The 27904-nt window shown below is 34.5% G+C and overlaps 1 protein-coding gene across 1 annotated transcript in view; it reads right to left on the reverse strand.

The window, feature by feature from the left end:
- Positions 1-27534, reverse strand: part of Cand1 (Cullin-associated and neddylation-dissociated 1) — a 170405-nt gene extending 142871 nt beyond the window's left edge. Inside the window, exons 1-5 of the mRNA XM_089102636.1 lie at positions 27460-27534; positions 22338-22507; positions 11714-11901; positions 7971-8145; positions 3279-3422 (exon numbers count right to left, since the gene is read on the reverse strand). Of these exons, the coding sequence (XP_088958762.1) occupies positions 3279-3422; positions 7971-8145; positions 11714-11901; positions 22338-22507; positions 27460-27501 (719 nt within the window). The 5' untranslated portion in view covers positions 27502-27534. The remainder of the gene's footprint in view (positions 1-3278; positions 3423-7970; positions 8146-11713; positions 11902-22337; positions 22508-27459) is intronic.
- Between the last annotated feature and the right edge of the window lie 370 nt (positions 27535-27904).

Genomic DNA, 27904 nt, shown 5'->3' on the forward strand with positions numbered 1-27904 from the left:
TTTATAAATTTGAATATATGCAAAACATCTCTTTTACTACTACTACTACGAACAACTCACCGCAGCACCAAGCCATCTAATGCCAACACAGCTATGCACGCTCCTCCTCCATCCCAATCTATTCAAAGCCTCCCTTTTTACACACTCCCAGGAAGTTCTCATTTCCTTAGAACCTTTCTGTATGACGCCCTCCCACCCCAGACGAGGACGACCTGCTTTCCGTTTAGCCCTAGACCGTTGGCCAAAAAGGACAATCTTCGACAATCTATCATCCTTTATCCACACAACGCGCCCTAGCCACCTCATCTTTCTTTTATTATAGCCCAAGAAAGCAGTATTGAACCACATTTTTCGTGCTGCCTACTGTTTGAAATACGGTCAGTCAGTCACGTACCCAGAACAATCCGTAAGCAATTTCTCTGGAAAACATCTAGCAAATCTTCATCCGCTTTTCGGAGCACCTATGCTCCACAGCCATATTTGACCACTGTCATCACTATAGCTTCTAATATTCTAATCTTGGTTTGCAGACTTATCTTCCTATTCTTCCTAGACTTATACCCTGACTAGACTATCTTCCTAGACTTATACCCTGAGCCTTGGCTATTCTACTTTTAGCATCTTCACTGCTCCCCCCCCCCCCGATCTTTACTAATAATACTACCAAGGTAAGTGAAGCTCTCGACCTGATTAATCTTTTCGTTACCCAACGTCACCTTTTCATCTTCACTTATTCCTAGCCTTAGTGACTTAGTCTTCTTAACATTAATTTTCAAACCTATTCTAGCACCCTAGCATCTCTTTTACACAATGTTCTAAAGACTGTTGATAAGACATCAGTTTTCTAAGATTTATATGTATTGTCGGTAAATTTGAAAATATTTCCATTATTAAACATATTTCCATTAGGTGAATATGCCACTCGGTGCCTTTTTTATGCTCTTTCTGAATACAATAATCTTTTTACGCGGAAATTCAATTTTAAGCCCTTTCTGGACCCTTAAAGATGAGACATTTTCCTCTTATTTTTTGCTATAGAAAAGGGTTAAAAACAACAATTCTTACTTCATAATATGCAGAATGATTGTAGTTAAGGCAGTTCAATTACAGCTCCGCTACACTTTACCCCCCCCCCCCCTTCCCCCTAGTGTGCGATTATATAGCCCAAATAATATTTTTAATATAGTAAAAATATCATATTTTAATATATTTTAATATAGCAAATAATATTTTTAATATAGCCAAATAATATTTTAATATAATATAATATATTTAAAATAGCCCAAATAATATTTTAATAAATAATAATATATAGCCCAAATAACATTTTATATATTTCCCATGTTTTTTTGTTCTTGATTTCGTCAGTTAAAAATTACGAGTAAACAGGTTTAAACAAGAGTTACGTTAATCGCTTAAAGTAAACATGGCAATTTTTAGAAGACTTATAAATTGTTTATTCAATTGGATCGTGATGAATCAATGCCCGTGGATTACACTACTTTAGGAGGATTCAATGCCTTAAACATCATTTTGTGAGCCCCAACGCTGGCTGACTGTTTCAAAAGCAAAGGGTACATTAGCGAATTCTCCCACGGGACTACTTATCATTGAAACCTATAGATAAGTTGTGATTTGATTATGAAATTTTATCTGAAATACAATTGAATTGTGTCGGCAGAGTTTTCAATCAAAGCGGGATGTACCACAAACAATTCGAAGAGCTGTCAAATTGATCAATGACATTTCTTTTGAGGTGATTTTCGGCATTTTTCCTAGCAGGTGTACCAGAACGTTTTAGGGACAACCCTTTCCTGAATATTAAAAGGAAAATTGTGCTCCAATCGATCGAAAAAACAAAATTTATACTTCCTAATTTTATAAGTTTTTCTATAACTGAATATATCTATCTCTGGCACAAAACAAGAGAAGTTACAAGGGTTATCTAAGATTTCAGGGAAAGCGATTTCGGCTTCTAATTTTCTGCCGTTTATTCGGATCGCTTATCCAAGCTCTACAAGCTATGGCCAGGCCGCCCAAATAATTCTAAATAGTTTGGCCACACAAACTAAAAAAGTTTACAATCGACGAAACAGGCTGATTTTTTATGGTATCGAATCCCCTTAACAAAATGGAATTATAATCAATAGTATGTTTTAACCAGTATTTTAACCTTTTCTATAGCCGCCAAAAATAAGAGAAAGAGGTATCATCTTTAAGGGTCCTAGAATTTAAGCCCTATAAAGGGCTTAAATTGAATTTCCGAGTAACATGATTATTATATTCAGATAGAGCATAAAAAAGGCCTCGAGTGGTATGTTCAACTAATTCATAGCTCAGTAATGGAAACATCTCCAAATTTACCGTATTGTCTAACTTGTATGGAAGTTGAGAAGCTGATTCCTACCGTGTCTGACAAGAATAACTTACAATGGTAGTTTTGTATCAATTACTTTCAATCAGAACATATAGCGAAGATTAGCTGATAATCAGGATTCTAAACCAGAAAAATAAAATTTCAACCCAAGTATCAAGCCAAAAATTCCAAATTTCAAATCGAATGCCAAAAATCAAAACAAAATTAATGAAATCGATGAAACATAAACATTTACTAAATAATTGAAACTCAGCAGATAAATCTAAGGCATAGAGCAGCGTCGGATTTACTTCTAGATTTTTTACGATGTTTTTGCAACTACAGGTTTTACAACGTTACGTCTACGTTTTAAGTTATAGAAACGTCTTGCTGTCGCGTCAATACAAAGAGTTCTCGTTATGCTCTTTTAAGGCTGCTTAAAACTTTTTCATAGTTTTATAAAATATTATAAGAAGTTATATAATAGTTATAACACAATAATACTATAATATAATATTTACATACAAGATGTAAACGTCGGATTTACATCTTGCTGTCGCGTCAATCCATCTATTAAATACTATAGAAGTTTGTTATAAAGGTAGGCCACAGCCTTAATTTTAATTCAAATATAAAATTTTAATTCAAACTTCTATGAGAGAATATTCCCAAACAATCCTTGTTATGCTCTTTTAAAGGTATTTAGAACAAACAAGAAGATTATAACATCTAGAAAGAAGTCCACATTAATGATAATCTTTTTCTTCTTGATCTTGCAGCAGGACCAGACGTTTTCCGACTCACCTGCCATCTCAATTTCAGATATTAGTTTAAAATCTGCTTAACCGTACGCTCCCCAGACCAACTGTGAATTAATAATAATCGATGGAACATAAATATTTACTAATTAATTAAAACTCACCAGATAGATCCAAGGCATAGAACGTACGATTTACATCTATATACATCTTGCTGTCGCGTCAATCCGTCTATTAAATACTGAATAAGTTTGTCATAAAGCTGGGCATTGCAAGTCAACACCAAGTAACTGATGGCAGTGATCGTCCTAAATTTAAAGAGTTAATTAACAGAACGTTCTTGTGTACAATGCCAGCATTGCCAAAACATGAAAAGATGCTAAAAAATAAAAAAACGGATGAACGACTCCTTCATGTAAAATATTCTACGAAAAACTGCTTAATGAACGATCTTACTGAGTTCTTCTTCATTAGCTCAATGAGCAGCTACAGTACATGGAGCAGGGTAAAGCAGACAAAGAATTTTCTAGTCTTGTATCCGCGTTAACAAAATCACTATTTTAGATTATGGTTGCCACAAAAGGACAAGATATGGAATCATTATTTAATTCAACACTTTTCATGGAAAAGAAAATGTTTTAGATACTGAGAATATTGATTGTTCAAAATTTGTAAAAAATTAATTACAAAAATCATTCTTCTATATAAACACAGGTTTTACAACCTGTTTTTACAACAAGGTTTTACAACAAGCAAGGCATGATTGTTTCCATTAATCCAGCAGGTAGGTCATAATAGGGCATAACTGGCTCAATTCCTTCCAATTCCGTAATATATTTTGATTTATAGTCAGAATGAAAAGTTCCCATGGGGGGAACTTTTGGGGACCCCCCTACGGGCGCTCATGGTGCACAGTATCATTTTTTGCTCCATTTCTGTTTTCTGAACCTCTCATCTACCCATCTTGAAAACTAAAAAAAGGACAGAAGGTAATGAACCTTACATAAAGACAACATTGCCACAAACTAGAAGAAAGTGAAATATAATGTGTTGTTTCTGTCGTCCTTAAAAAACAATGGTTTTAAAAAACATTTTTACCAATTTTACTGACAATCGTGTTTCTATGAGCTAATCGAAAATTGCAATATTTGGAAAATTCTTTAACAATTCGAAAAGCTAGTAGTGAAAATTATTATGGGCTCTGAACGTGAAAGTAAAAAATTTGAAAATAATCATAAACATTACAGATTTCTTCATCTAAGAAATAACTTGGGAAGACTTTTGGGTTTTATAGTTTAAGATTGTATTTTTATAGTAGTTTTGAAGTTTAAAAATCCTGTTTTAAATTTTGTTTTTATTTAAAGGTTCCATTTGTTAATATCCCAACCATTTGATGCATTTCCACGAAACTGTAGCAAAAACTTTTTGTTAAGTAAGACTTCTGTTTCTACAGGTGAACAGAAAAGTACTCGTATTAATAAAAATTGGGGCGGATGGTTTTATCTTCAGCTGCTTCTTCAATACTAAGACGGCCCTTGAAACGAACTTGTGACAGCGAAATGAATTAAACAAGGTTTTATTTTCCGACAAAAATGAAAATAAAATACAAAAAAAAATTAGTGACATTACTGAACTAGCCTGGATTCAGGTGCAGTTATATTTATGAGTGCTATGATCACGTGCAGTCTAGGACTGTAAGGTAACAGCACAACCAAGGCCGTATCCAGGGGGGTTTGGGGGTTTGAACCCCCCACCCCGAAATGTTTGTCTGACTCGTAAAGACGTAACAAAAATGGACATATACAAATTTTGTATGCGTTTTTTAGGTTTTTTTGTGTAAACCCCCCCCCCCCGCCGAAAAAAAAATTGAGTTAAACCCCTGCGAAAAAAATCCTGGGTAAGGCCTTGAGCATAACTGATTCTTTAAAAGAAGCAGTTACTACTACTACTACTACAACTTACTACATCACCAAGCCGCCTGAGGCCACCACAGCTGCACACGCTCCTCCTCCATCCCAGTCTATTCAAAGCTCCGCTCTTTACACTCTCCCAAGCAGTTCTAATCTATTTTAAATCCTTTCTTACGACATCTTCCCACCCCATTAAAGAGCGACCTGCTTTTCGTTTGGCCTTAATTATAGAAAAAAAAATGTGTCAACTATTTTGAAGGATCACGGAGGTACTAGCAGCAATTAGACAGTCAATAAAACAAAAATGAAAACATGTCAGTGAGTGGGAGGTGCTATGAAAAAAGCTGTACTTGTTTTACTGCATATGTAACCTATTTCTAGGATATTCTCGAAGTAACGAGTCCTTGGTATTAATAATGAGTCAGTCGAGTAGTGAAATAATTATATGAGTAGCTTCTTTCTGTACGCACGATTCTGTACCTTAATTCTTATCGCCCATGTACACACGCGCAGATGCAAAATGCATGTGTGCTACATCGTTATGACAGCCGTTTAGAATCGTATCAAAACGCAGATTACTCGAGGGCGTATAACGACTACTTTCGGTTCATGAAAATATATGCTATTGTAAGAAAGGCTGTGCATGAGCATTTAAACGATGGAAAATATTTTTTTTCAATGACCCGGCGTCTACTAGCGCGTATTTTATCAGGACCTCCTTGATACACTGCATCAAGTCAGAACTGACCAAATCACAAAATAAATAGTTTTCAATGGTTCCCATGGACCTTTTCTCATAAAAAAAATTGTAATTTACCTTTTTCTTTAGTTGATTGTCGGCCTGCGAACTTGTTAGCTTTAGTTGACACTAGACCCTTCTGGTACCCTATATACAAGTTAAAACGCGTTCCACCTAAAACTGTGTTCTTTAAAACTTTTCTATTCATACAAAAACATTCATGTTGATTTGAAGGTGATATGATTCCTTAAATAAGCCAACTACTGCCCCCCCCCTATCTTCGTACAAACACCCAAAATACATCTCTGTTAACTCTTGATCATTGAGAAATTAGTTAAGGAACGGTCCTAAATAACAAATTTTTACCACTGAAAATTACTGTACTAACTATATTAATGGCATTAATAAATGAAGCTACAATTTAAATTTTTAATTGTACTCATTAAAAATTATTAGCATAAGTAAATTTGCAAAATTCCATAAAAGGGATTGAAAACCCCTACCATGATCCTTCCCATTACAATTATAGGTCATCCTATCCCGGGATAGGTCAATCCTATCCCGACAGTTTTCCACAAGGATTTATAATTCGACTGCTCCCAGTCCGAACATGCCCACAAAAACTGCGCCTGCAACTGCTATTCCGACTAAGGTTTCTGATACGACATCTTTCCCTACAATGACTGCATGTAGCACCCACTAGCACCCACTAGTCTCTATCTTTTCCATACGACTATTACTACAAGAACTAATCCCATAGTGCTACTACCATTTCTCTACTATTAACAAACATTCGACAGTACTGGCTGATACAAGTTACTAGCCAATACTACTATAGCTAACACATAGAAGAAATTTGTTAATTAAAACAGAATAGAAGTTGACTTAAAAAAAATAGTGTTTACAAGAAAAATAAAGAGTAAATTTAAAATAAAACAAGCAGAAACTCACACATATTATAAACCCATTACAGACAGAAATTACAATACAAATGAAGATAAATTGACTGAAATGAACAATAAGTTAACAATTGAAACTTTTCGGCACAGTTGAAGAAAGAAGGGGAGGGGCAGGGAAAATTCAAATTTAGTTTTAGGAATGACGAAAAGGCCTGACCATTTTTTTTTCAATACTTTAGACAAAAGGTCTATTGTATATACCTGCATACAATATTTAGACATGGTTCAATAGCAGGATAAATAAAAAAAACCTTAGATGGTGCTAGATCGTCAAAATGGTGTATCTGCAACAACACAGGATTACCTTAGGGCATTAAATTAAAAGTTTCAGGCAATATTTGGGGGAGGGTGCCATTTCGTGTTGAACTATGACTAGGAGGAAAGAGTAGTTATATCAAAAGGCGTTACTTGCCTCTAGGATGAAAGCTCTAAAGCCAAACTAGCCAGCCATGAAACTATAAAAATAAAAGAACCTAAAAAGGGGGCTAAACAACTGGTCTATGGCCAGTAGAAGAAACAAAAAGGGGACGAACATGCCTATATTACAAACGCCTAGTTTTACAAAGGCAAAATATCTGCTTTTTGTCTTTTCTTCTCTTTCTATTAATTATGCACACTTTACTACATTTAAGACATCCGTCTTTTCACTGCTACGACTAAAAAAATGATTTCTAAATAGTAATTAAATAGACGTAGGTATGGCAGGTGCTACTTGATATTATGATTATAAACAAAAATTTAAACTAGAAGCCTTGATGCTTTATCACTTCTTTTTTTTTTACTGTACAATAGTACAATACGTGGAGTAACACACAAAAAGAATAAAAAGGGAAAAACAAACATGAAAGAACGAAAATCTCACAACTGAAAGAACCTAATAAGGCGGTGATGTAGAGAAATACGGACGCAAGCTGTGTTTGGCAGATTTCTGTCAAGTAATTCGTTTTACTGTCACATTAGGAATAAGAAATTTTCTAATAAGAGCCCCGGGTTTTTGTTCAAGGCAGAATAAATCTAGAATAATTAATCCGGACTCCTTTTTATTCTTTTTTTTTAAGAAGGGGTGGAGAATTCCCCAAGAAGTGGAGAATTGATTATTCACAGGAAGTTGAGTAGACCTTACCAACACTCGTCTCTTATATTTCTTTCTATTAGCAACAATTTTAGCGTATCCTAATTGGATTTTCTAATTCATATCTGAGAATCGACGCTGGCACAGGGTTGTTATTAGACTTTGGATGAAGTTACCTTTTGATAACTGCCATTCTTGCAGAGGATAGTTGAGGAAGGAGACTTTCCATTATCATTCCATGGTAAGGAACGAGCAAGGTGCCAAACCGGCAAAGAAGGTCACTCATGATCTCAATAGCTTCAAGCTGAATAGCCACATCTTCTTTTTTAGCAATGGTTTCACTCAAGCGTCCTATCAAAAATTACAACATTATTTTTTCTGGCGCTCTCATTCCTCGTTTTCTTTCTGTTTTACAATCTTTTGTTTTATAAATTTGTCAATTTGGTCAATTATTGGCGTCCTTGTCACATTGGCCCCCACAAGATTTTGCTTATTAGCACCCTTGTCACATTTGTGATAAGGGTGTCACAAGCAATTACAACATTATTGCTATTACAATCACACACGCCCTCTTTGACACTCCCAAGTGTCTTTGTCAAAGAGTAATTTAGTAAACAAGATATACTTTTCCCATTGAGATAGAAAAAAGAATAGAGACCATATCGGCTGTGATAATTAGACGAGCAACATACACCAATTTTGTAACTTTTCAGTTGAGACAAAAAATAGAAAAAAGTTTGTCGGCTGTTGTAGCTCTGAAGGATGAGGCTAATGGAGAAAAATGAATATATTCTAAACCATCTTTATAGGTTCTTTTCAGTGGTATAAACTAAATTTAAATATTCCGAGCAAATTAACAATTATTCCTTTTTATGGCGTATGTCTCCTTTTAATTCTCTTGTCAAAAGTATTATGAGCATTCAAAATTGATCCATTTTTTGGCGTATGTCTCCTTTTTCCTTAAAAAAAAGGAGACAAAATACCGGATCCTCATGTTCCAGCTCGATAGGATAATCCTCTTCTGTCAAAACTGACGTGTGTCTTTTTTTTATATTCGTAAGGGTATAATATTCTGACTTCACCATTTGATTCCTCGTTCTGAGTTTACCTACAACACATAGAAAACTCATTTTCGACCAAAATGACATATGTCGCATTTTCAATTATCACAGCCGATATTCTGCATAAGTGTCAGGGTAAACTTTAGACTGGAATTTTGGTAATAAAAGGAATATATAAGTACAAACTTGTGCCTAGCAATTAAATCTTTACCTTTATTATTTTGCATTTTAGTCGGAGTCGGAGTTTTAAATAAATTTTTACAGAATGGAGTTGGAGTCGATATATTGAAAATGGCTGAAGTCAGAGTTGGAGTCAGTTATAACTTAAAGAAATCTAGTTAAATGAAGCTTTAAAACATGGCTGCGAAGTCGGAGTCGTGGAGACGGAATTTTAATAAATTTTTGCTGAATAGAGTCGGATTTGAAGTCAGTACACTGAAAATGTCTGGAGCCAGAGTTGGAGTCGGTTATAACTTAAAGAAATCTAGTTAAATGAAGCTTTAAAACAGGGCTGCGAAGTCGGAGTCGTGGAGACGAAAATTCAATAATTTTTTGCTGAATAGAGTCGGTTTGAAGTCAGTACATTGAAAATGTCTGGAGCCCGAGTTGGAGTCAGTTATTATTTATAACCGACTCCACGATCCTGATTTTACATAGATAACAAAAAAGATAAGAACAACATCTTTACTTGTAGTTAGAAATTAGTAGCTCTGGATGTAGTAACTGCAGTGGTTATGGTTCCAGTTTAACATCCTAGCAAAAAGTGCAAATTTATTGGTTTTAATATCACAGAGATCATATTTGATACTTGATAGTACTATTCAAGCAGTAATTTGGTAAGTAGTTTTAAAAGTAGGGTATATTTTAAACTTACTGTGAAAAAAATAACTATGAACAACAACTTTATGTGCAATTAGAAATAAATAGCTGTAGTTACATGATGCTTTAAACCAATATTTGTATATTGGAATTAATATGACGGGTTCATTGTTTGACTAAACCAAGTTTAAGGATATAGTAAAAATATAGCATTCTTGGAATTCATATGACGGGTTCATTATTCGACTAAACCAAGTTTAAGGATATAGTAGAATATGGAATTCTAAAGTCATATAACGACACATACAACCCTCAGATATAAGAGGATATTTTTTTTTTTTTTTTTTTTTTTTGAAAAACAACAATAACAGTGATTACGGAGATTCATAAGAGTGAAAACTAGCACTAGTGTCAAAAGAAAAATCACTAGTGTCATCTAGCATCTACCAATTTTGTTCTTATTTTAGCCTATTCCAAAACATTGAATATTCGTCTTTCCAGTTACTTTGAAATCGAGGAAAGAGTAATAAAGCGAAATTTTATCTGCAGTAGGCTTTTCAGCTTAAGGTCTACCTAACCTGCCAAAATTTTATCAAGCTAACCTAGGCCTACTCTGTGCAACAGTTTGCTTTAAAAGATTATACATCAATTTTCGACGCCCAAAAAAAACAACATTTTTTTTTTTTTTTTTTTTTAAAAAAATTACCTTTTAAGTTTTTTCAAAAACTTACCTTTTAAAATAGTAAAATTAAAATTGAGAGCCACAAACGTAATCTCTCTAACGAATTTATTTTTCCTGTAATCTCAATTACTATCGTAATATTCTCCTTTCTAATTCCGATGTTTTAGTAAATTAAAATCATACGGTTCAAAAGAAACCTCGTTTTTAGTTAGGCAAAAATGACACTCATACCTTTTAGAAGGTTCGAGAGAGGGGAAGGGGGAACTCATCCTTATCTATAATCCTTGATTAATCTTGTGATATTATTTCGTTGTTGATCTTAAGACAAATAAAAACAAGTTGCTAAAAAGACAGATCGTTTTCCAAAAAGCGCAAAAGACGTTCTGGCCTATCTAGATTTAGACCTAGACAGCGGCCGTACTTCGATTTGTGCCAATTAGTGTTTGTTTGATTGTGTTTTGCCAATTAGTTTGACTTGATTATTTCTTTTAACTTCTGTTCGTTTAGGTTTCATCTATTCGCTCAGTATCAGTTATCTGTATGTTTGATAAGAAATTCATTTCAATTTCTGTTCATTTTGGTTTTGATTTATTAATTCATAGTAATATCTATTCGTTGTAAGCTTGAACTATTTTATGAATTTATTCTGCTCTTTTAGATTATAATATGGCTCTTAAATTTTCTTTGGAAACTCTTTTTTAGGAAAATGTATCTTCTAAATCAATCCTTAATAGCATACGATCAGTTTGTTTTGTTTTGTTTTTTTGGTTATTTTTTTTAATCTTTTCCATCTTTTAATCTTCTAAGTAAAAAAAAAACTGTAATCTTCTAACTAACGCTTCAAATCTAGTTTAATCTTCCTAATCATTTTTTTTTAATCGTAATTTTTAATCTAAATTATACCTAATTATTTTAATATTTAGATGAAAATTAAAGTTATTAAATATAAGTACAGCAACATAAACATCATTGCTTTACAAACCTTCATTCAGTTATTCTTTAAGAATAAAGAGAAAAAAAAATATTTTCTTTGATACACAGAGAAGAGTATAGGTAACTTATAAGAGAGAGAAATGGCGTTAGTGTCGACAAAAAAATTATATGCGCCATCTAGCGTTTGGCACTACTTGGCTTTTTTACAAGTTGTATAATCGTTTTTTTTTTTTTTTGTTAGGATCTGATATCAGACATTTATTACTAACTAATTTTACCAATTATAGTAATGAAATTAAAAAATGCCAAGTGTCGCCAAACGGTAGATGGTGTTGATAGTCATTTTTTTACACCAGCCCCAATTTCTGCTCTTATAAGTTACCCATGCTCTTTGGATACACAGAAAAAATGTACAAGAGCTTACCAGTAATTTTTTTGCATACTGCAGCTGCCAGTCCGGACGCAGATAAAGGTAATTCAGCAATGACTGTCTTCAAGCCAATTGATGATATGTCTCTCAGCTGTTCTTTTGAGGATGACATGTTTGAACACAGCGTTTCAACTATTACTTCTACTTGACTGTCTTTCACTTTGGAAACCAAAGGACCAAGACTGAAAATTAAATTATCAAATTAATTTTCTGAATTTAATTGCTGAATTAATTTGCAGGTAAACAGGTAAAGGATGCAGCACTAAACTTCTTAAAGTCCAAATGGCGGTGCTGACCTTCGTCTCAAGGCCCTTCATCCAGGAAGTACAATGGGGGGGGGGATGGAGGCCAGCCATCCTGTGCCTTTGCACACCCTTCCTGCTTACCTTCCCCAGATTTCTCCAGGAACCCATTTAGAGTAGCCTACTCACTAACCCACTAATGAAAAGAACCTGGTGGTAAGAGTACCGCCTAACCACCAAGTGTCCACTAATGAAAAAAATGTCTTATGCCGTGTCATCTAAACCCATTGGAAAAAAAAAAGAAAAAACTATTCTGATGCCCTATAAAAAGTATGATCAGCTTAAATATACTACTACTACTACTACTAAACACTCACCGCTCACCGCAGGACCAAGCCACCTGAAGCCAACACAGCTACGCACGCTCCTCCCACTGGCGCTACCTTTTTCTTTTCTTTTAAGCTTTATAAACTTTTTTTTTGTAAGGAACTGATATCAGAGGGAATTCACAATCCATTTTTAATGCATTCATGAGACTTTGGTCTTTGACATTCAACTGCCCCAACTAAACAACTAGTGACGGAGAAAAACAAGATATTCACCACACGAAAGCTTTCCTTCGAAGCTATATATTGAACTTTGTCAGTGTCGGTTCTGGCCTCTCTTGCACCCGGGGCAAAATCTGGATTAGCGCCCCTCCCCCTGTCTCCCACAAAATTTTCAGGTCAAATTAAAAAAAAATTCATTTATCAACAAAACTATTTTCAATTTATTACTTAATTAATAAATTATTTTGAACTTATTATTTTAATTATTTAACTATTATTAATCATTTTAGTTCAATTATTTAAATTGTTATTATTTAGTTACTTTCGTTTATTATAAGCGCAATCTACTTTACTAACAAAATTCCAAAAACTACAAAATGATTATAACTGTTAGATTATTTGTTTGAAATTTTGCAACCGGGGCAAGTACCCCCTCTATACCTCGCCTAAAACCGTCTCTGAACTTCGTGAAATATATCTCAAACAAAGAGATTGGGAAAACCTGCCTAACTTACTACCAGAGGTAGCGTATGTATGCATGTATGACGTTTATAGTTTATAGTCATGAAGAACATGTCGAACCTTTGCTACATATTTGTCAACAGAAACAGGAAACCAAATGAACAGGAAACTAGTCACAAATGTTTATTCCAGTGAGCTAAATAAATATTCAGCTCAAAATTGTAACTATTACCAATAATATGAAAGGTAACTAGGTCCAAAAGTCATACGGACCTGACATAAAATGAACAAAAATGAAACAAAACGATGAATTTCACAGCAAGGGCGCTGCAAAAAAAAAGAAAAAAAAGCTACATTTATTTATTGAGAAATTATTAGGAAAAAATCCAGCTTAAAATTGCTTAGATAAAGATTGATGTTGGTGATTTGATTGCTTAGTAGGAATACCCCTGAATAAAAATTACAACGATTAGTCATAATAGGAACAACGTGGATCATCATAATAGGTGACATAACAGTTGGACATTCCCACTCCCAGAATCAATTGACCCATTCAAAAATGAAAAAATGAAATGAAAGGCTTTAGGTTGTCTGTGCAGGATTTCGAATCTTTTTGATAGAAGAGCATCGCCAAGTGCTGAAAACCATTTTGTGGCCAAGATGGGCCCAGGATTGTACAGAGCCTCCATTTATAGTGGAGGTCCCAGGAACTTCTTGCTACCCGGTTCTAAGCTGGCTTAGGTGCTTCATGTAGACTTAAGAAGATATGTTGCCCCCGTCCTCACTGGTTCTGGGACCATTGCTTTTCCTGAGGCCATAATAATTTCGATAATTAAGAATATGAAAATTGCAACTTGGAATGTTACTACGTTAAAAACAACTATCGTATCGACATTTTTACTGACGAATTGAGACGTTTCGAACTGGACTTAGTGGGAGTTTCAGAAACTCATATCCGGGGGGGGGGGGGTATGAATCATGAAATTAGATGGTATAGAATTTATTTACTCAGGCAGGAAGGATAGAGTATATAGGCAGAGAGTAGGGCTTATGATGAACAGAGAAGCTGCTAACCATGTTTAGGTTGAGAAGGTATTAATAATAGAATCCTAGTCACTCATTTTATGACTAAAAAGTGCAGGGCATCACTCATAGTAGTATATACCCCTGTAAAACCGACTGATGGAGATAGCAATGACTCAAATGAATTTGACTTAAAGCTACAGGAACGAATAGATAGGGTCCGAGGGAGAAAAATGGTATTTATATTAGGAGATTTTAATACCAAAGTCGGTAGAAACAGAGCTAGACAGTGTAGGAAAAGAATACAGTAATGGTTAAAGACTGCTGCAATTTTGTATGTATAACAATCTAGCAATAATCAATACAGTAATTGGTCACAATATGGCTCATAAGTTAACATGGTATTCACATGACGATAATGCAGCTAACATTATTTATTATGTTATTGTAAGCCAAAGACTAGTAGGATCGATACAAGATACTAGGGTGTATAGGAGTGTCGTTATTGATGTTAAAAGTAAAGATCACCATCTAGTAGCATCTAGGGTTAATTTAAAGCTGAAATTTAGGAAAGGTAACTACCTCCCGGGAAGCTATGCCGTTGGTAGACTCCAGGATGAGAATTTGAGACAATCTTTCCAGAAACAGTTGAATACTAAACTGGAGAGTTTAAGGTTTGACAATGTTGTATGGTAAGAACAGTGATGGGTAAAATACTTTTAAGAAGTATCTAAATACAAATACAAAATACTTCACTGTACATATATTTAAATAGTATTTCCAAATACGTGACTAAACATGTATTTGTATTTAAATACTAAAATACACATTTAAATACCCAAATACACCGGAAGTAAAACGCGTACAAGATAATATAGAAAGGATTTTTAGTAGGGTAAGCACATGAGTTTTATTCAGGCTATACTTTACTGATATAGAAATTATACAAACCAAGAATTACGAATATAAGTACCACGACAATCTCTTTTACTCATAGTCTAATATATTTATTTTTTTCATTTTTTACATCAATCATTTTCCGATTCTATCATCTTCAAGTTCATCTCTCTTGCATGTCAAACTGGTGCTTCCAACTGAGAAAAGGGGCTCGACAAGAGCAGACAAAACGATTGATGTGTTAAATTTATGAGAGATTTTTGAAATCATTGCTTAAAGAAGGACTAACCCAAAATCTTTCCTCTTATCTTCAAAAAACTGCAGAATCTCTGATTTTAAAGAAAAATCAGTGTATTCAGACCCGGTACTATTTGCAAGATTTATGCAGAATTACATACAGCCGTAGTTACGGCATCGGTTTGAATAGTCTTCGACTTCTGGAGCCTCCTCTGTACGGAAGAGGCTCTCCTATGGAGAGAAGTAATCTATAAGGAGATAATAAGGCTTCTGAAGTAGGATTCTCTCTAGATAGCAGAGAGTACTCCCCTCTTAAGAGAAAGAGATACCTTTCCGTACAGAGATGTAAATTCAAAGAAGATGAAGTAACTCTCGCCAAATGCATTCTTTCATCAAGTAGACAGTAGCTTCATTTTTGTAGGTAGTTCTGCTTGTTCACTAATCTGAGTTACTTAAAAAATAGGTTTGAACTTTTTCCTTTTTATTTTCAAAGTGATTAATAAAGAGAATATTTCAAAGGAGCAAGGACTTAGTGTTCTTTATGGTTGAAATGTTTTAACAGGGAAATGTAGATAAAAAGATAAGCCTGCAACAAGGACTGCAAAACTGCTTGAATTGGTGCTTGATTCAAATCTAGTAAAGGCAGAAAGTAGCCGGTTAATTAAAAACCAGTGAACCAAGCAGGTTTTGAAAATTTTATTCAGCTCAAGCAATGATTGTCCACTTTAACTTAAAATTATGGAGGATAATATTTTGGGCCTTCGTTTCCTTACTAAGTGGTGTTTCGCATAAGGTGTTCAGTTCAGAAAGGTAATGCTTTAAGAAACTAGAATCTCTAACTGATTGTAATGGTCCACGGATTCCAAACTAAATCATGAGCATCATAGGCCAAAAAATAACCCTTTAATCGTGAGCATAGCTGGCTAAAATTAAAATTACATAAAAAAAAACAAGTTTCTCAACTGAAAGTAAGGAGTAACATTAAAGTTTAAAAGTATGACAGGGGGCTGCTCTCTATTATACCCATCGCTCTTTACGCCAATGTTTGACTTCTTTCCCAATTCTTTAAGAACGATAGCTGAAATATAAGGGACAAAAATAATTGGAACAAAAAATTTTGTTGAAGCACTAAAATCTTCAGCGTACTGAGTGAGGGGTGAAACCTCCCTCGTATACGGAATAATTGCTGTTCTTTTTAAGATTTAATGATGCTCCTTACTTTCAAATGAATTAATTTTCCATTTAATTTTGATTGTTTTTCAAATTATGCCGGAAAAAAAAACCTTTCCCCTCCGTGGAAAATTTCACCCAGAGAATTCTCCCCCACGAAAAATTCCTGCCGCAAAAACTTCCCCCGTGGAAAATTATCAGGGGATAAACTAAATACATAGACCCAAAATAACAGCGGGAATCAAAAGGGATTAGAACACAATTTCTTGAAACTCATTCTATATTTATCTGAAGGTCCAATGAGCTCAGAAAATTATACCATTAGAATGTACTCTTTGAGGCATCTAAAACCTTATCTATAAAATGATCCATCACCCCTTCTTCATAATAGCTTAAATGCACTTGTGCATCATTATATTGCAAACTAAATCAGTTAAGGCAAATAAAACACTAAAATAAATGTAATAAAAATTTTTCTTTAATAACAGGAGGTATTACCCTGCAGAAACGTTATTCAGGCTTAGTCTAAATGAAAGGAATGAGAGATTGATCCCCCCCCCCCCAACACACACATACCCATGCTTATGTGAAGACCCACGGAGAGTTAGACAATTTAGGCATTGAAATGCACTGTTTCTGGCATGTGATACTTTCCCCTCTACCCCCCTTCCATCTATCCTTCATAATAGCTGATGCACAACTGTTTGTTACTGCATATAATTTCAATGAAGATCAAGTAAATCAACTTAGTTAAGACAAGGATTATAATAGTAAATGTCTATGTTTACCATTTATCTTATATCGACAAGGCTACATGATTTTTCAGGAATAAACGCCCCACAGTTCGGTATTAATTTTTCTACGACTGGGAAGCTCAACACATAGTTTTTTTTATTTTCATGAATTGATCTTCTATCTCATAATTGTTAGTCGATAGTAAGTTTGGCCCTCTTTGGGGGTAATCAGCTTTTAATCACTGAAAAAAGGCACTAGAAAATCCAATTTTCGTTCGAATGAACCCTCTCCCAATTTTCAAGGACCACTAGTCTGATACAGTCACTCCTGGGGAAAACAAAAGAAAAAAACAAAAAAAAACATGCATCCATAATCTTTCTTCTAGGAAAAAATATAAAATTCCACATTTTGTAGATGGAAGCTTGAAATGTCTACCATAGGGGCATCTGATATGCTGGATCTGATGGTGTGATTTTCAATAGGATCGCTGATTTCTTCTTCTTCTTATGGGTGTTTTCTTCTCTGTTGAAAATCAGTCAAATTTCCTCAAGTTTGTAGCTTTTGATGGGTATCATTGAACTTAATGAACTTTATATGTTTTGAATCAGCATCAAAAGCCAATTCTTTGGATGAATTAATTGTTATTAAAATTCCTTTTTCTGAAGTTTCTAACTCCCTACTTTTATTACTAAGAACTATTTGATTTATAATAATCCTTATAGAGTTTGTACCTAGAGTTCTTTTGCTAACAGAAACTAATTTCAAGTGGAAGAGTAAGTCAGATGCTCAATTATCTTACTTTTGAAATACTTCCTGTAAAGAATTGTAATTAATGAAATTTTTGCCATCGTACTTTATCGTAAGTCAAACTTGCTCATTTTTCCAAAAAGCAGATATCTCTTCCAAAGTGGTCCAGAATGAAAAGCCATCAACTGGTCAAATGCAATTTGTCATGTTATTGCAGAATGGTATTTAATGCCGTTTGTTAAAGTTTTTTGTATTTGAAATTCAAAAAAGGTACTTAAATACGTATTTCAAATACGTGTATTTAAAAACAACCCCATCACTGGTTAAGAACCAGCACTGGCATCTTCCTTTAGTGGGAAGTTTGTTATCAGATGCGCAATATTACACATAAAACAATTATTTTGTACACAGGTAAACTGCTGATCTTTGTCACAGCTAGATATCCCATCTGGTAATGCAGCTAGAAGAATATCTGTTAGTTTGCCAGGTAAGAAGGGGTTTCACTGACTGTCTCCACGAACTAGAAAACGTCTGTTGCTGATTCTACATACTAATCTGCTCAAGCGACTACATACTTAAGCATAAACTTTCTCAGAACAATCGTTATCCAGGTTTGTCAGAGCATATATATTGATGAGGAAAAAGCTAGTTGGTCCAGCAAACTACAGAGTATCGAAGTCACAAGACTCGTACGGCCTGCAGAGGATTTGGTCATCAGCAGTAACAGCAATGCCACCACTAGATCCTCCATGAATAAATTATCGTTTGACTTCATGCATGAAGACAAATTTGCATAGAAAGGACAGGGTCAGAGCAAAATTGTCCTTTGTAAGCAGATGCTCTTTCACAAAAATAACATTACATTATCCAAATCACCTCTTTTTTCTCATAGTTTATATAAAGCTGTGCATGAAGCTTAATTAATTTTTTTTATTATTATTATTTTTTCTTCTTCTTTTTTTTATTTATTAATTATTGAATGAAGTGTTAATTTGTGTGGTAAGTTTGATTGAAGGCCTTAGCGTACTTGTTGTCATACAGTTTAAAAGAGTTTTATGGCCTGTTGATTAGTGGTTATTTTTTTAAAATTTTCACTCTTCGTATTTGGAGGAAATAAAAAGTTTGAATTGAATTGAATTATAATCATTGCAGACTTTACTTAGTTAGTATATTTTTATAGCTCTGTGGACCTGGATTTTTTTGTCAGAAGACCTTCAACCTGTTTATTTTCGAGACCGAAACACTGTCCATGGTCTTTTTGCAGCTGGGGTGAACAGGCAATAGCTTGGGTACTTGAGCTGTGCACTGGGACAAGAAAGCGCTTAATTGACATGCGTTGTATCTTGCCAATTAACTGGATCATGTATAACAGAGGCAGAAGGCTTGATTGATGTAGCATTGGGCCAAATGTCTGCATAATTGACACCTAAACCAACTATTCATATTCATTTAAACGCCAGTATTTCAGATGAATGTACTCAACATAAAGGCCTTGATAGATAGTTCCATCACGTGATGGTTATATCAGCAAATACATATCTGGTAAATATCCCAGTTTGGTCATCCTAAATTTGTAGCAAAGGGTCAACACATTCTTCATAACTATAAACGTTACCTCTGGCAGTAAGATCGCCAATTTTTCTAGATTTCATTGGTTTGAGATATATTTCACAAAGTTCAATTTTTTCTTCATCAGTTGAATGTCTTTGTTTTTCTCTGTCACAAGTTGTTTGGGTATTCCTGTTCTTAAAGAATGCACTGGAACCCAACTTCATTATTGTCCTTATCTGTACTTGATTTCTCTTCCTTTTGGAGGCCCTCATGGGGTAGTTGAATGTGAAAGACCGAAAACTCATGAATGCATTAGGAATAAAACGTAAATCCTAGCCAAAAAGGACGCAATGAAATACAAAAAAAACTGCAAAACGTTCTGTTGTCTAGCTGCAGAAACAAACATACCGCCACTTATTAGCCACTTGTATTATTTGCTATTAGCCACTGAGTAGTTAACTTCAAAACCAATCTCAAAGACCACACAGGGATGAAAAGGGGTTGATAAAGGCTTACATGAGGCACACAATGCTGAACAGTAAGTTTAAAGTTGTTTGTAGCACAAAATGGCACTTTGTTGCTGCGCGATCTCTTTAGTGGTTTAAGTCACTAGAACTTTAAATTTCCATTCAAATGAGCCCTCCATAATAATCTACAACATCTAGTTTGACATCATCATCCCTAAAAAAGAAAAAAAGGAGATACAACCCACACAAAGATACAATTCTCCTCAGTTTTCAGACGGGGAGCTGCAGCCTCAGTTTTCAGACTGATCAGCATGGAATTTGTGTTCTCTACTATTTCTGCCTACTTGAGCCAAATTGATGTTTTGCTGCACAAAATGGAAAAAAACAGAATACTATAGAGGTGCAATCTAATTCATTATTGAAAAACTGCACTAGATAATTTTATTCCTGTTCAAATCCACTGCTTCCTGATATTCTATTACCACTGGTTCTAGTACTATCACCACAGGAGAAAAAAGGACAGAAAAAATAGGAGGCACAACTGCAACAATACAACAATGTGATTATCCTTATTACCCGCAATTAAGGGTTTACAGCAATGGCAATTTCATTGAAGAGTTTCATGTTCCTTTTAAAAATCTTCAAAAATTTCGAGTAATACAAAAAATAAATACAATGTAATACAAAAGTAATACAATGTACTGATCACCTTATTCACTTCACAGCCCGAAAGCAAAGGACCCTTATTGCCATAATTTGCCAATTAAGATAGGGCTCTACAATAGCTGCTTGGTACATTTATCAAGATTGAATACCAGAATAAAGAGCTCCACACATTCAGCACTTGGTTCTGATGTCCAAACATGGATGGACTTGAGTTAGACACAGTGTTTTAGACAAGAGTCTGATACAATATTTTTAACAAAATTGTGGTCAATCATTCTTGGATACAGTAAAAAGTCATTAAATAGAGAAAATGAGAGGTTTATTTTGGAAATGGATATGCTATTAACTGCTTAAAGCACTATTCAATAGCCACGACTACATTAGCTGAGTTGCCTCTACAGTCCCATCTGTCACCATTCATTTCGGTCACAATAATCCTAACATGAATATACTATGAATGATAACCAGACATCATCCCCCATTCCTCTCCCAATTTGCGCCAGTGGTAAAGACCTGAGAGTCACTACAGATAACCTAAAGTTCTGTGAACACTGCACAAACTGTTTCAACAGTAAATTCAAGCCTTGGATTTATTAAAAGAATCACTTACTATCCAATCACATGGGATCTTCTTGAAGTTATACAAGGCAATTGTGGAACCAGTTCTTGACTTTGGAACCTGCCTTGCTGGTCCTTATTACAAGAGATATGTAGCTGATTGAAGGTGTGCAAAGGAGGGCCACCAAGTACATCTCTGGACTTGGCAAGGAACCATAAAGTGAAGGGCTATATGCCCTAAAACTCCTCTCATTGACCTTCCAACACAAGTGCAGTGACATGCTACTCGAATATAAATTTGTCAACCAACCTCAAAATAAGCTCTTTACTCAGGTACCCAGCAAAAGAAAAACACAACATCACTAAGAAAATTCATAAGCCCAGAGTTAAACAAGACAACTGGAGCTGCCCATCTTCTGTGTCTCATAAATGGTGATTAATATGTATGTATATATATAAATAAAAGAGTTGGGCTAGGATGCTGATGCTGCTTGTCATACCGAACTAACTCACATACTCTATCCAAAGTAGTGTCTACTATAAACTACAGAAGAATGGTCCCCTTGACCATACCTATCTGCAGTCACTGTTAACAAGTGGGCTTAAATTGCATCTATCCTAGCACTCTCTTATTGGGAAGGCATGTCACTTGCATCTATCCTAGCACTCTCTTAGTCAGAAGGCATGTCACTGGGCTGTAAATACAGTCACAACTATCTTTTTTATATTTTTTGTTAAGTGTTTTAACCACCATCTCAACAATGGAGCCAAATATATCCAGCATCAGACTTATTTTGCTCCAAAGTGCAAATCATAGGCAGCGAAATCGCGCTGCCTAAGTAAAGAATAATGTTGGCACAATGCATTTTTTTTTCTTCATTAGGCCAGGGCACTTCACTTCTTCAAAGGAGTTGTCGTAGAAACTTGGAAAAGGGCTCATTTGATTGGAAATTGGAACAGCTAGTGCCCTTTTTAATAGTCGAAAGTGATTGGAAGGCAACTAACACCCCCTCCAAGCCCACCATTTACCCAAACAAATTCAATCAAAATTTTGAGATAGCCATTTTGTTCAGCGTAGTTGATTTCCAGATAGAAATTATGTTTTTGAGGAGGACACTCCCACACAGCCCTCAGGGAAAGGGTTTTAAGTTATGCCTTGGGGGCGTATAAGAACGATGTTGGCATATTGTATTATTTTTTTTTCCTTTAGACCAGGGCACTTTGTATTGAAGAAGTTGTCATAGAAACTTCGAAAAGGGCTCATTCAATTGGAAATTGGAGTTTTGTTAGCTGAAAAAACATGAAAAAGACCTACCATTTGACAGCAAGATTCTGTACTTCACCATTTTTGTCTTCTAGTAACTTCATGAGCATTCTTACAACTTTTCTCTCAGAGTCGTCATCTAATTTTATTGAATCTTTTTGCAGTTCAGACATAAGATCATTTGTTGCCATGAAACGAAAATCTTTGTCATTTGAACACATCTAAAAATAAAATGGGCCTTGTGTTGATATACAAGATAAGAAAAAAAGAAAAACATGTAGTTCCTTATAAGCATTAACTTCACAGAAAATTGATTTCATGGGAGGATAAGGGTCTGACTTTTGGTGAGAGATATCCCATAATTTGGGAAAAACTTTTTTTGATATTTTAAAGAAAGTAATAGAGCAGGTTGGGTGAATGAAACTTCTTGGCACCAGCTTGAACATTAAATCCTGATAATTTTTGGAAAATTTATTCACCGAGCTTAACTCTTTTTGATTTTTTTTTTTTTTTTCAATATTTATTACTTGAAATAGCATTAAGCACAAGGATATTGCTCATAAAAAGAATAGTCCTACAATTAGGTTATTACTTCCTGTTTGTCTTTGTAGTAAATTATGTGCTAAAATTGACAATTCAATTCCCCCTCAATTTTTTTAATCAAAAGTAATTTGTAATTTGGTTCATTTCAGTAAGAGAGGCTTCACTTTTCTTTTTTAATAATTTGTTGGATTATCACCTTACATTTGTATTAATTTTGTTTTAGTAAATTTATGCTGTAAAACACAAATCAGATAAAAAAGAAATATATTGTTTGATTGAATGCTCTTTCCAAGTGTAATAGTCATTGCTGTCATAATTTTACCCATGAGGCTATATATAGAGTCTACACATAGGTTCACAAGGCTACATATAGGCTTTATACACAAATTACTGATTTTGCAGGTTTGCATTCTTTTTTTTCATCAAAACTTTGTTCATAATGTCAAATAAACCAACTTGAAAAAAAAAATTGACCCTCCTCAGTTGACCTGATATATCCCCAGGATATTTCTCAATCCCCGGTGACCATTTTGAACTAAAGGGTCATTGAAATTTTGTATATAGGCTAGAGCAAGACTATATCTGGGCCTATTAGGGGGGGGGGCAAGGGTATAGCCTAATAATGACAGAATCTAGTAATTGTTATACTCAGACAAAGAATTAAATAGGAAATCAAACAGTATAGGCCTATTTACTTCTTGCCTGATTTCTGTCCCATAAGAACCATTAACCATTTATTTTGCATAAAGTAAACAATAATTTTTGGATTGTGCAAACACTGCTTAAATCAGGGATCAGACAAACAAACTAAGGATAATATATATTTTCCAACTAAACTAAATTCATGTTTGTAAATTTAAAATGTTTCACAGTACTTTGCTGGGTAGAATGTGAACAGACTTTTCAAAAATCAAGAGTGACACTTTGCTCATTATTATTTTCTTGTCTAAAAAAATACTAAAAATTCTGAAAACTAGTCTAAAGTAATTGTAAATACTTGCTTGTCTCTTTCCCAAAATTATATCACCTCCTTTTACCCCCCCCCCTGTGACAGAAAAATATGTTTAGATAAAACTACATGAATGTTTTCAGTCTATATTAAAGAGCTGTCTTCAGGAAAATGAATAAAATATATAAAGCTTACAATAAAATACATAAAAATTATAACTGAAATCAACAGCAGTCCTGAACTTAAAGCAACTTCAGCCAGGACTAAAAAAAAAAAAAGAAACAAGGAAATTCATTCAGATGAAAACAAATCAGTAGTAAACATTTACTGTAAATCTTGCTTTTTTCGCAGCTAATTCAAAAGAACCAGAAAAACTACTAGAATCTAAACCATTAGAACTTGTGTGGAGAGTTTAAAATGTCACAGACATTTTTCATAGGATATATGCTGCAATCTACAGATCATCTTGTTTATTTTGTGTTGCACCTTTTCCTGGACTTCTTTATTTTTAAAAAGAGTAGATGCAAAAGATTTTTGAAAAATAAGTTGTGGTTGTACCAATGAATTACAGTTTCAGGAGCACTCTAAAATGCCAACTTGTGATTGTTCTTTCATGCCAAAAGATAGAAAGGCAAATGATGACACAGTCTTGGCATGGATCATAAAATCCAATTTATTGTTAATAATGATTACAAGATCTATTTCTTCAGAAACTACAGAAAGGGTGTTATCTTGGAAATAGTATTGTTTGTGTTGATTATTGTTTCCAACATGGATGATATGACAATTACTAACAATGAAGGCAAGGATTCATGTATCAGCTCAACTACCAAAACTATTAAGGCCATTTTGAGTAGATTGTAGGACAGGACCAGTGGCCACTTTACCTGCTGGTTTTGAAACATCTGTATACAGAGTGAGGAGGTTTGATACAAGATTTAGTTTGTTGTTTCTGTAGAAGTTGAAGAGGCTTGGTCTAAGAATAGGCCTAGCCTTGGCCTAATACCCCCAAGGAACACTACTTAGGGTTGTTGCAGAAGAGGAAAAGTGAGGAATGCCATCAGAAACTCTGAGAACTTGCATTCTATCTGATAAAATGTCCCATATCCATCATTTGTGATGGATTTATGTGACAAGTCTATGGCTTCTCCTTTATTGAATAAAATAAATAAAAATGTAAAACAAACATCCATAGCTGCATCTTTAAGTTTTAAGATAAGGAATTTATTGCAAAATTCATTGAAAGAATTTGATAAGTCTGGAAGGATCATGTAAACAGGAAAACATGTCAAGCAGTCCTACTGTTGTACCATGAACTATTTACAGTTTGGCTTATTTCAGTGGATAACAGAGTCAATGCTCCATTACCCCCTCCCCCCCCCCATTTTTTTTAAGTCTGATTCAGTTTTTGCTTTTCTCTTTCTACCTTTGTGCAATCAAAGTGAAATTGCACATTCCCCTTCAGCTCTCTTGATTTAGTTACAATCTCTTTTTTAGCTGTGTAACTGTCTGTGAGGAAAAAAACAGGCCTAGGGAGGTCACTTTGTTTTAGAGAATTGTTTCCAAGTCGCTGTGGTTTCAGGACCTTGACAGATGGCAGGTTGCATCAATGGGTAAGATGGTCCTGATTAAACATTTGGATGTCAGCAGCCTCTTTACACAATTCTGGTATTCTATTTGGCACAATGTTAAGCTGACATTTCTGTCTTTCTTGGTCCTATCAAATAATATTTTTCACATCACTTCCAAACTTCATTGTACTGTCACTATGAGACTGGCTCAACTTACTTTTAGCTATGTCTTCTGTTTTAATTTACACCTCGGTTAGAAAACACTTATTTGCGACAGCACTTTCTAAGTTTAAGATCTTACTATTCATGTTTACTAGTTCTTGCTTGAGATCTACTTGGATCTGATTAAACAAAGCAGTTACAGCTTTGGAGACATTTGATTCAATTAGCTTTTGAATGGTGTCTGAGTCTAGGCTGGTGTTTCCACTAACCTTACAAACTGGGCAAAACCATTCACATGTGAGTCTATCAGTCATTTTTTGGAACAGTATATATTGTGACTCTGAGGTCCCAATACACTCTGTGCATAGCCATTTGTCACAAATGTCACATGATAAGGCTGAAGACTGTTCATCAAGTTGAACCTGACAGCTACCACATTCATCGTCATTCTTTTTAGGGCTTACCCAGACTCTCTTATTGTTGGTTTTGGGCAACATTCTAAACTTCAATTCAGGTTATAGCCTATATTGCACATTAGGGGGGTGGGGATAGGTAAATTTGAATTTGTAATACATGCCATTATTATATTTGTAAAGAGCATAAAAAAGGTGGTAAATTTTTACCAAATCATGTTGTTGACTTATGAATAAAGTAAACATACCACTCAATGCCTTTTTTTATGCTCTTTCCAAATATAATAATTATTTTTGTCAGAAATGAATTTTATATTTGCACTTTAGGGGGTTGGGGGTAAATTTTATTTCTGATGTATATGAGAGGTAAGATTAAACTTTTCCCCTGCCCCCATAATTTGCAAATATATACCCTGAATTGGTATAGGCTATATAGAGGTGGGGGCTGAAATTCATTTCTGATGAAAATAATTATTATATTTGTGAAGAGCATAAAAAAAGGCATCAAGTGGTATATTCACTTTATTTGTAAGTCAATAATATGATTTGGTAAAAATTTACCAAAAAGGAATCAAGTAGTAGCCTATGTTCACTTTATTCATAGGCCTAAGTCAATGGTCAATATCTACAAAATCATTTTGTTGAGTTATGAATAAAGTGAATTCACCATTCAATGCCTTTTTTTAGCTGATTTTTAATATAATGAGCATTTCTATCAGAAATGAATTTCAGCCCCCCCCCCCCGAAATAAGCTATACCAAACCCAACCTAACCAAGCACGGAATTGGCATTTATAGGGGGGGCTGAAATTCAATTCCCATAGAAATGCTTATTTTATTCATAATCAGCATTAAAAAAGGCATCAAATGGTGTATTCACTTTAGTCCTAACTCATTAATATGATTTGGTAGATATTGACCAAGTCAATAATATGAACTGCAAAAAAAATTATCAAATTATATTCAAACTCTAGGCTAAATGAATTTCAGGCCTATAGCCTATTTGGATTCTGAAATGAATCCTGCTTGTGAGGGTATGTCTATTTCATAGCTATCTCATTAGTGAGTTAATCAGAAAATTTACCAAATTAGGCTAATCAGGTTAATGGTTCTAGGCTATTGTTCAAAAACTATTTTATAACACTTCTTAGGCTGTGAACTTCAATTCAAAATTTATTTATAAGCATTAGGATATCTCTTAGGCTATAATTTTATAGGCTAGGTCAATATCAGCTAAGTTGGGTAAGAAAAAGAGCCTTAAGCTAGAAAAAATATGGTGCATGCTGCTCACATGGGTAGGTTATCAATTTTGTTTTTGATAAATTTGTTATTTCATTTGATTCAAGCATTCAAAGCAAGGGTTGATTTCGGCTTGCATCTGGCCTTACATTCCCCTTGAATCAGTCAAAATCAACAAGTGTTAAAATTCCAATGCAAGAAGTTATTGTCAGGCATATGTACACTACTAGTAGGGATGGCATAAATTACTAATTCTATTCCATTCCTATGCAGTATATGAACTAAATTTTTATCTACCTTTTCGAGAAGCTGTGCAATTTGGAAAGATAAGTGAGACATGTTTATTAAGGGAATTTCTAATCACATTAAATTAATAATCTTCTCTTTCTTTCTCGTGCCGATATAAGCTGCCAATACTTTGGCCGAATCAGCGACGGACTTCCTATCAAAGACGTGCCGGCGTCGAGAAAAATTTATGTGGCACGCCGCCGGTTTGTCTATATTTAGCCTTATTGTTTTTGCAGTGATTCGATGCTTTCAGTGTGCTAAGTAAGCTAGCATGCTAAGTTACTTTGTAGAAGTCTATCAATATTGATTTCTAACCAAAAAATCAGAATAAGAGGTTGCAGACAGAATAGGTAGTGGCGTATTTAAGGAGAGGGTGAAATTTCGTAAGATTTCCTTAAAGAGCTTATTCTTTCACTTGCAGCAGTCCTTTTGGTTCCTTTTAGTTCATTTTGAT

This window comes from Artemia sp. Qi Xiang Cuo, chromosome 16 (assembly GCF_049724085.1).
Source record: "Artemia sp. Qi Xiang Cuo chromosome 16, ASM4972408v1, whole genome shotgun sequence".
In the NCBI taxonomy this organism is placed as follows: domain Eukaryota; kingdom Metazoa; phylum Arthropoda; class Branchiopoda; order Anostraca; family Artemiidae; genus Artemia; species Artemia sp. Qi Xiang Cuo.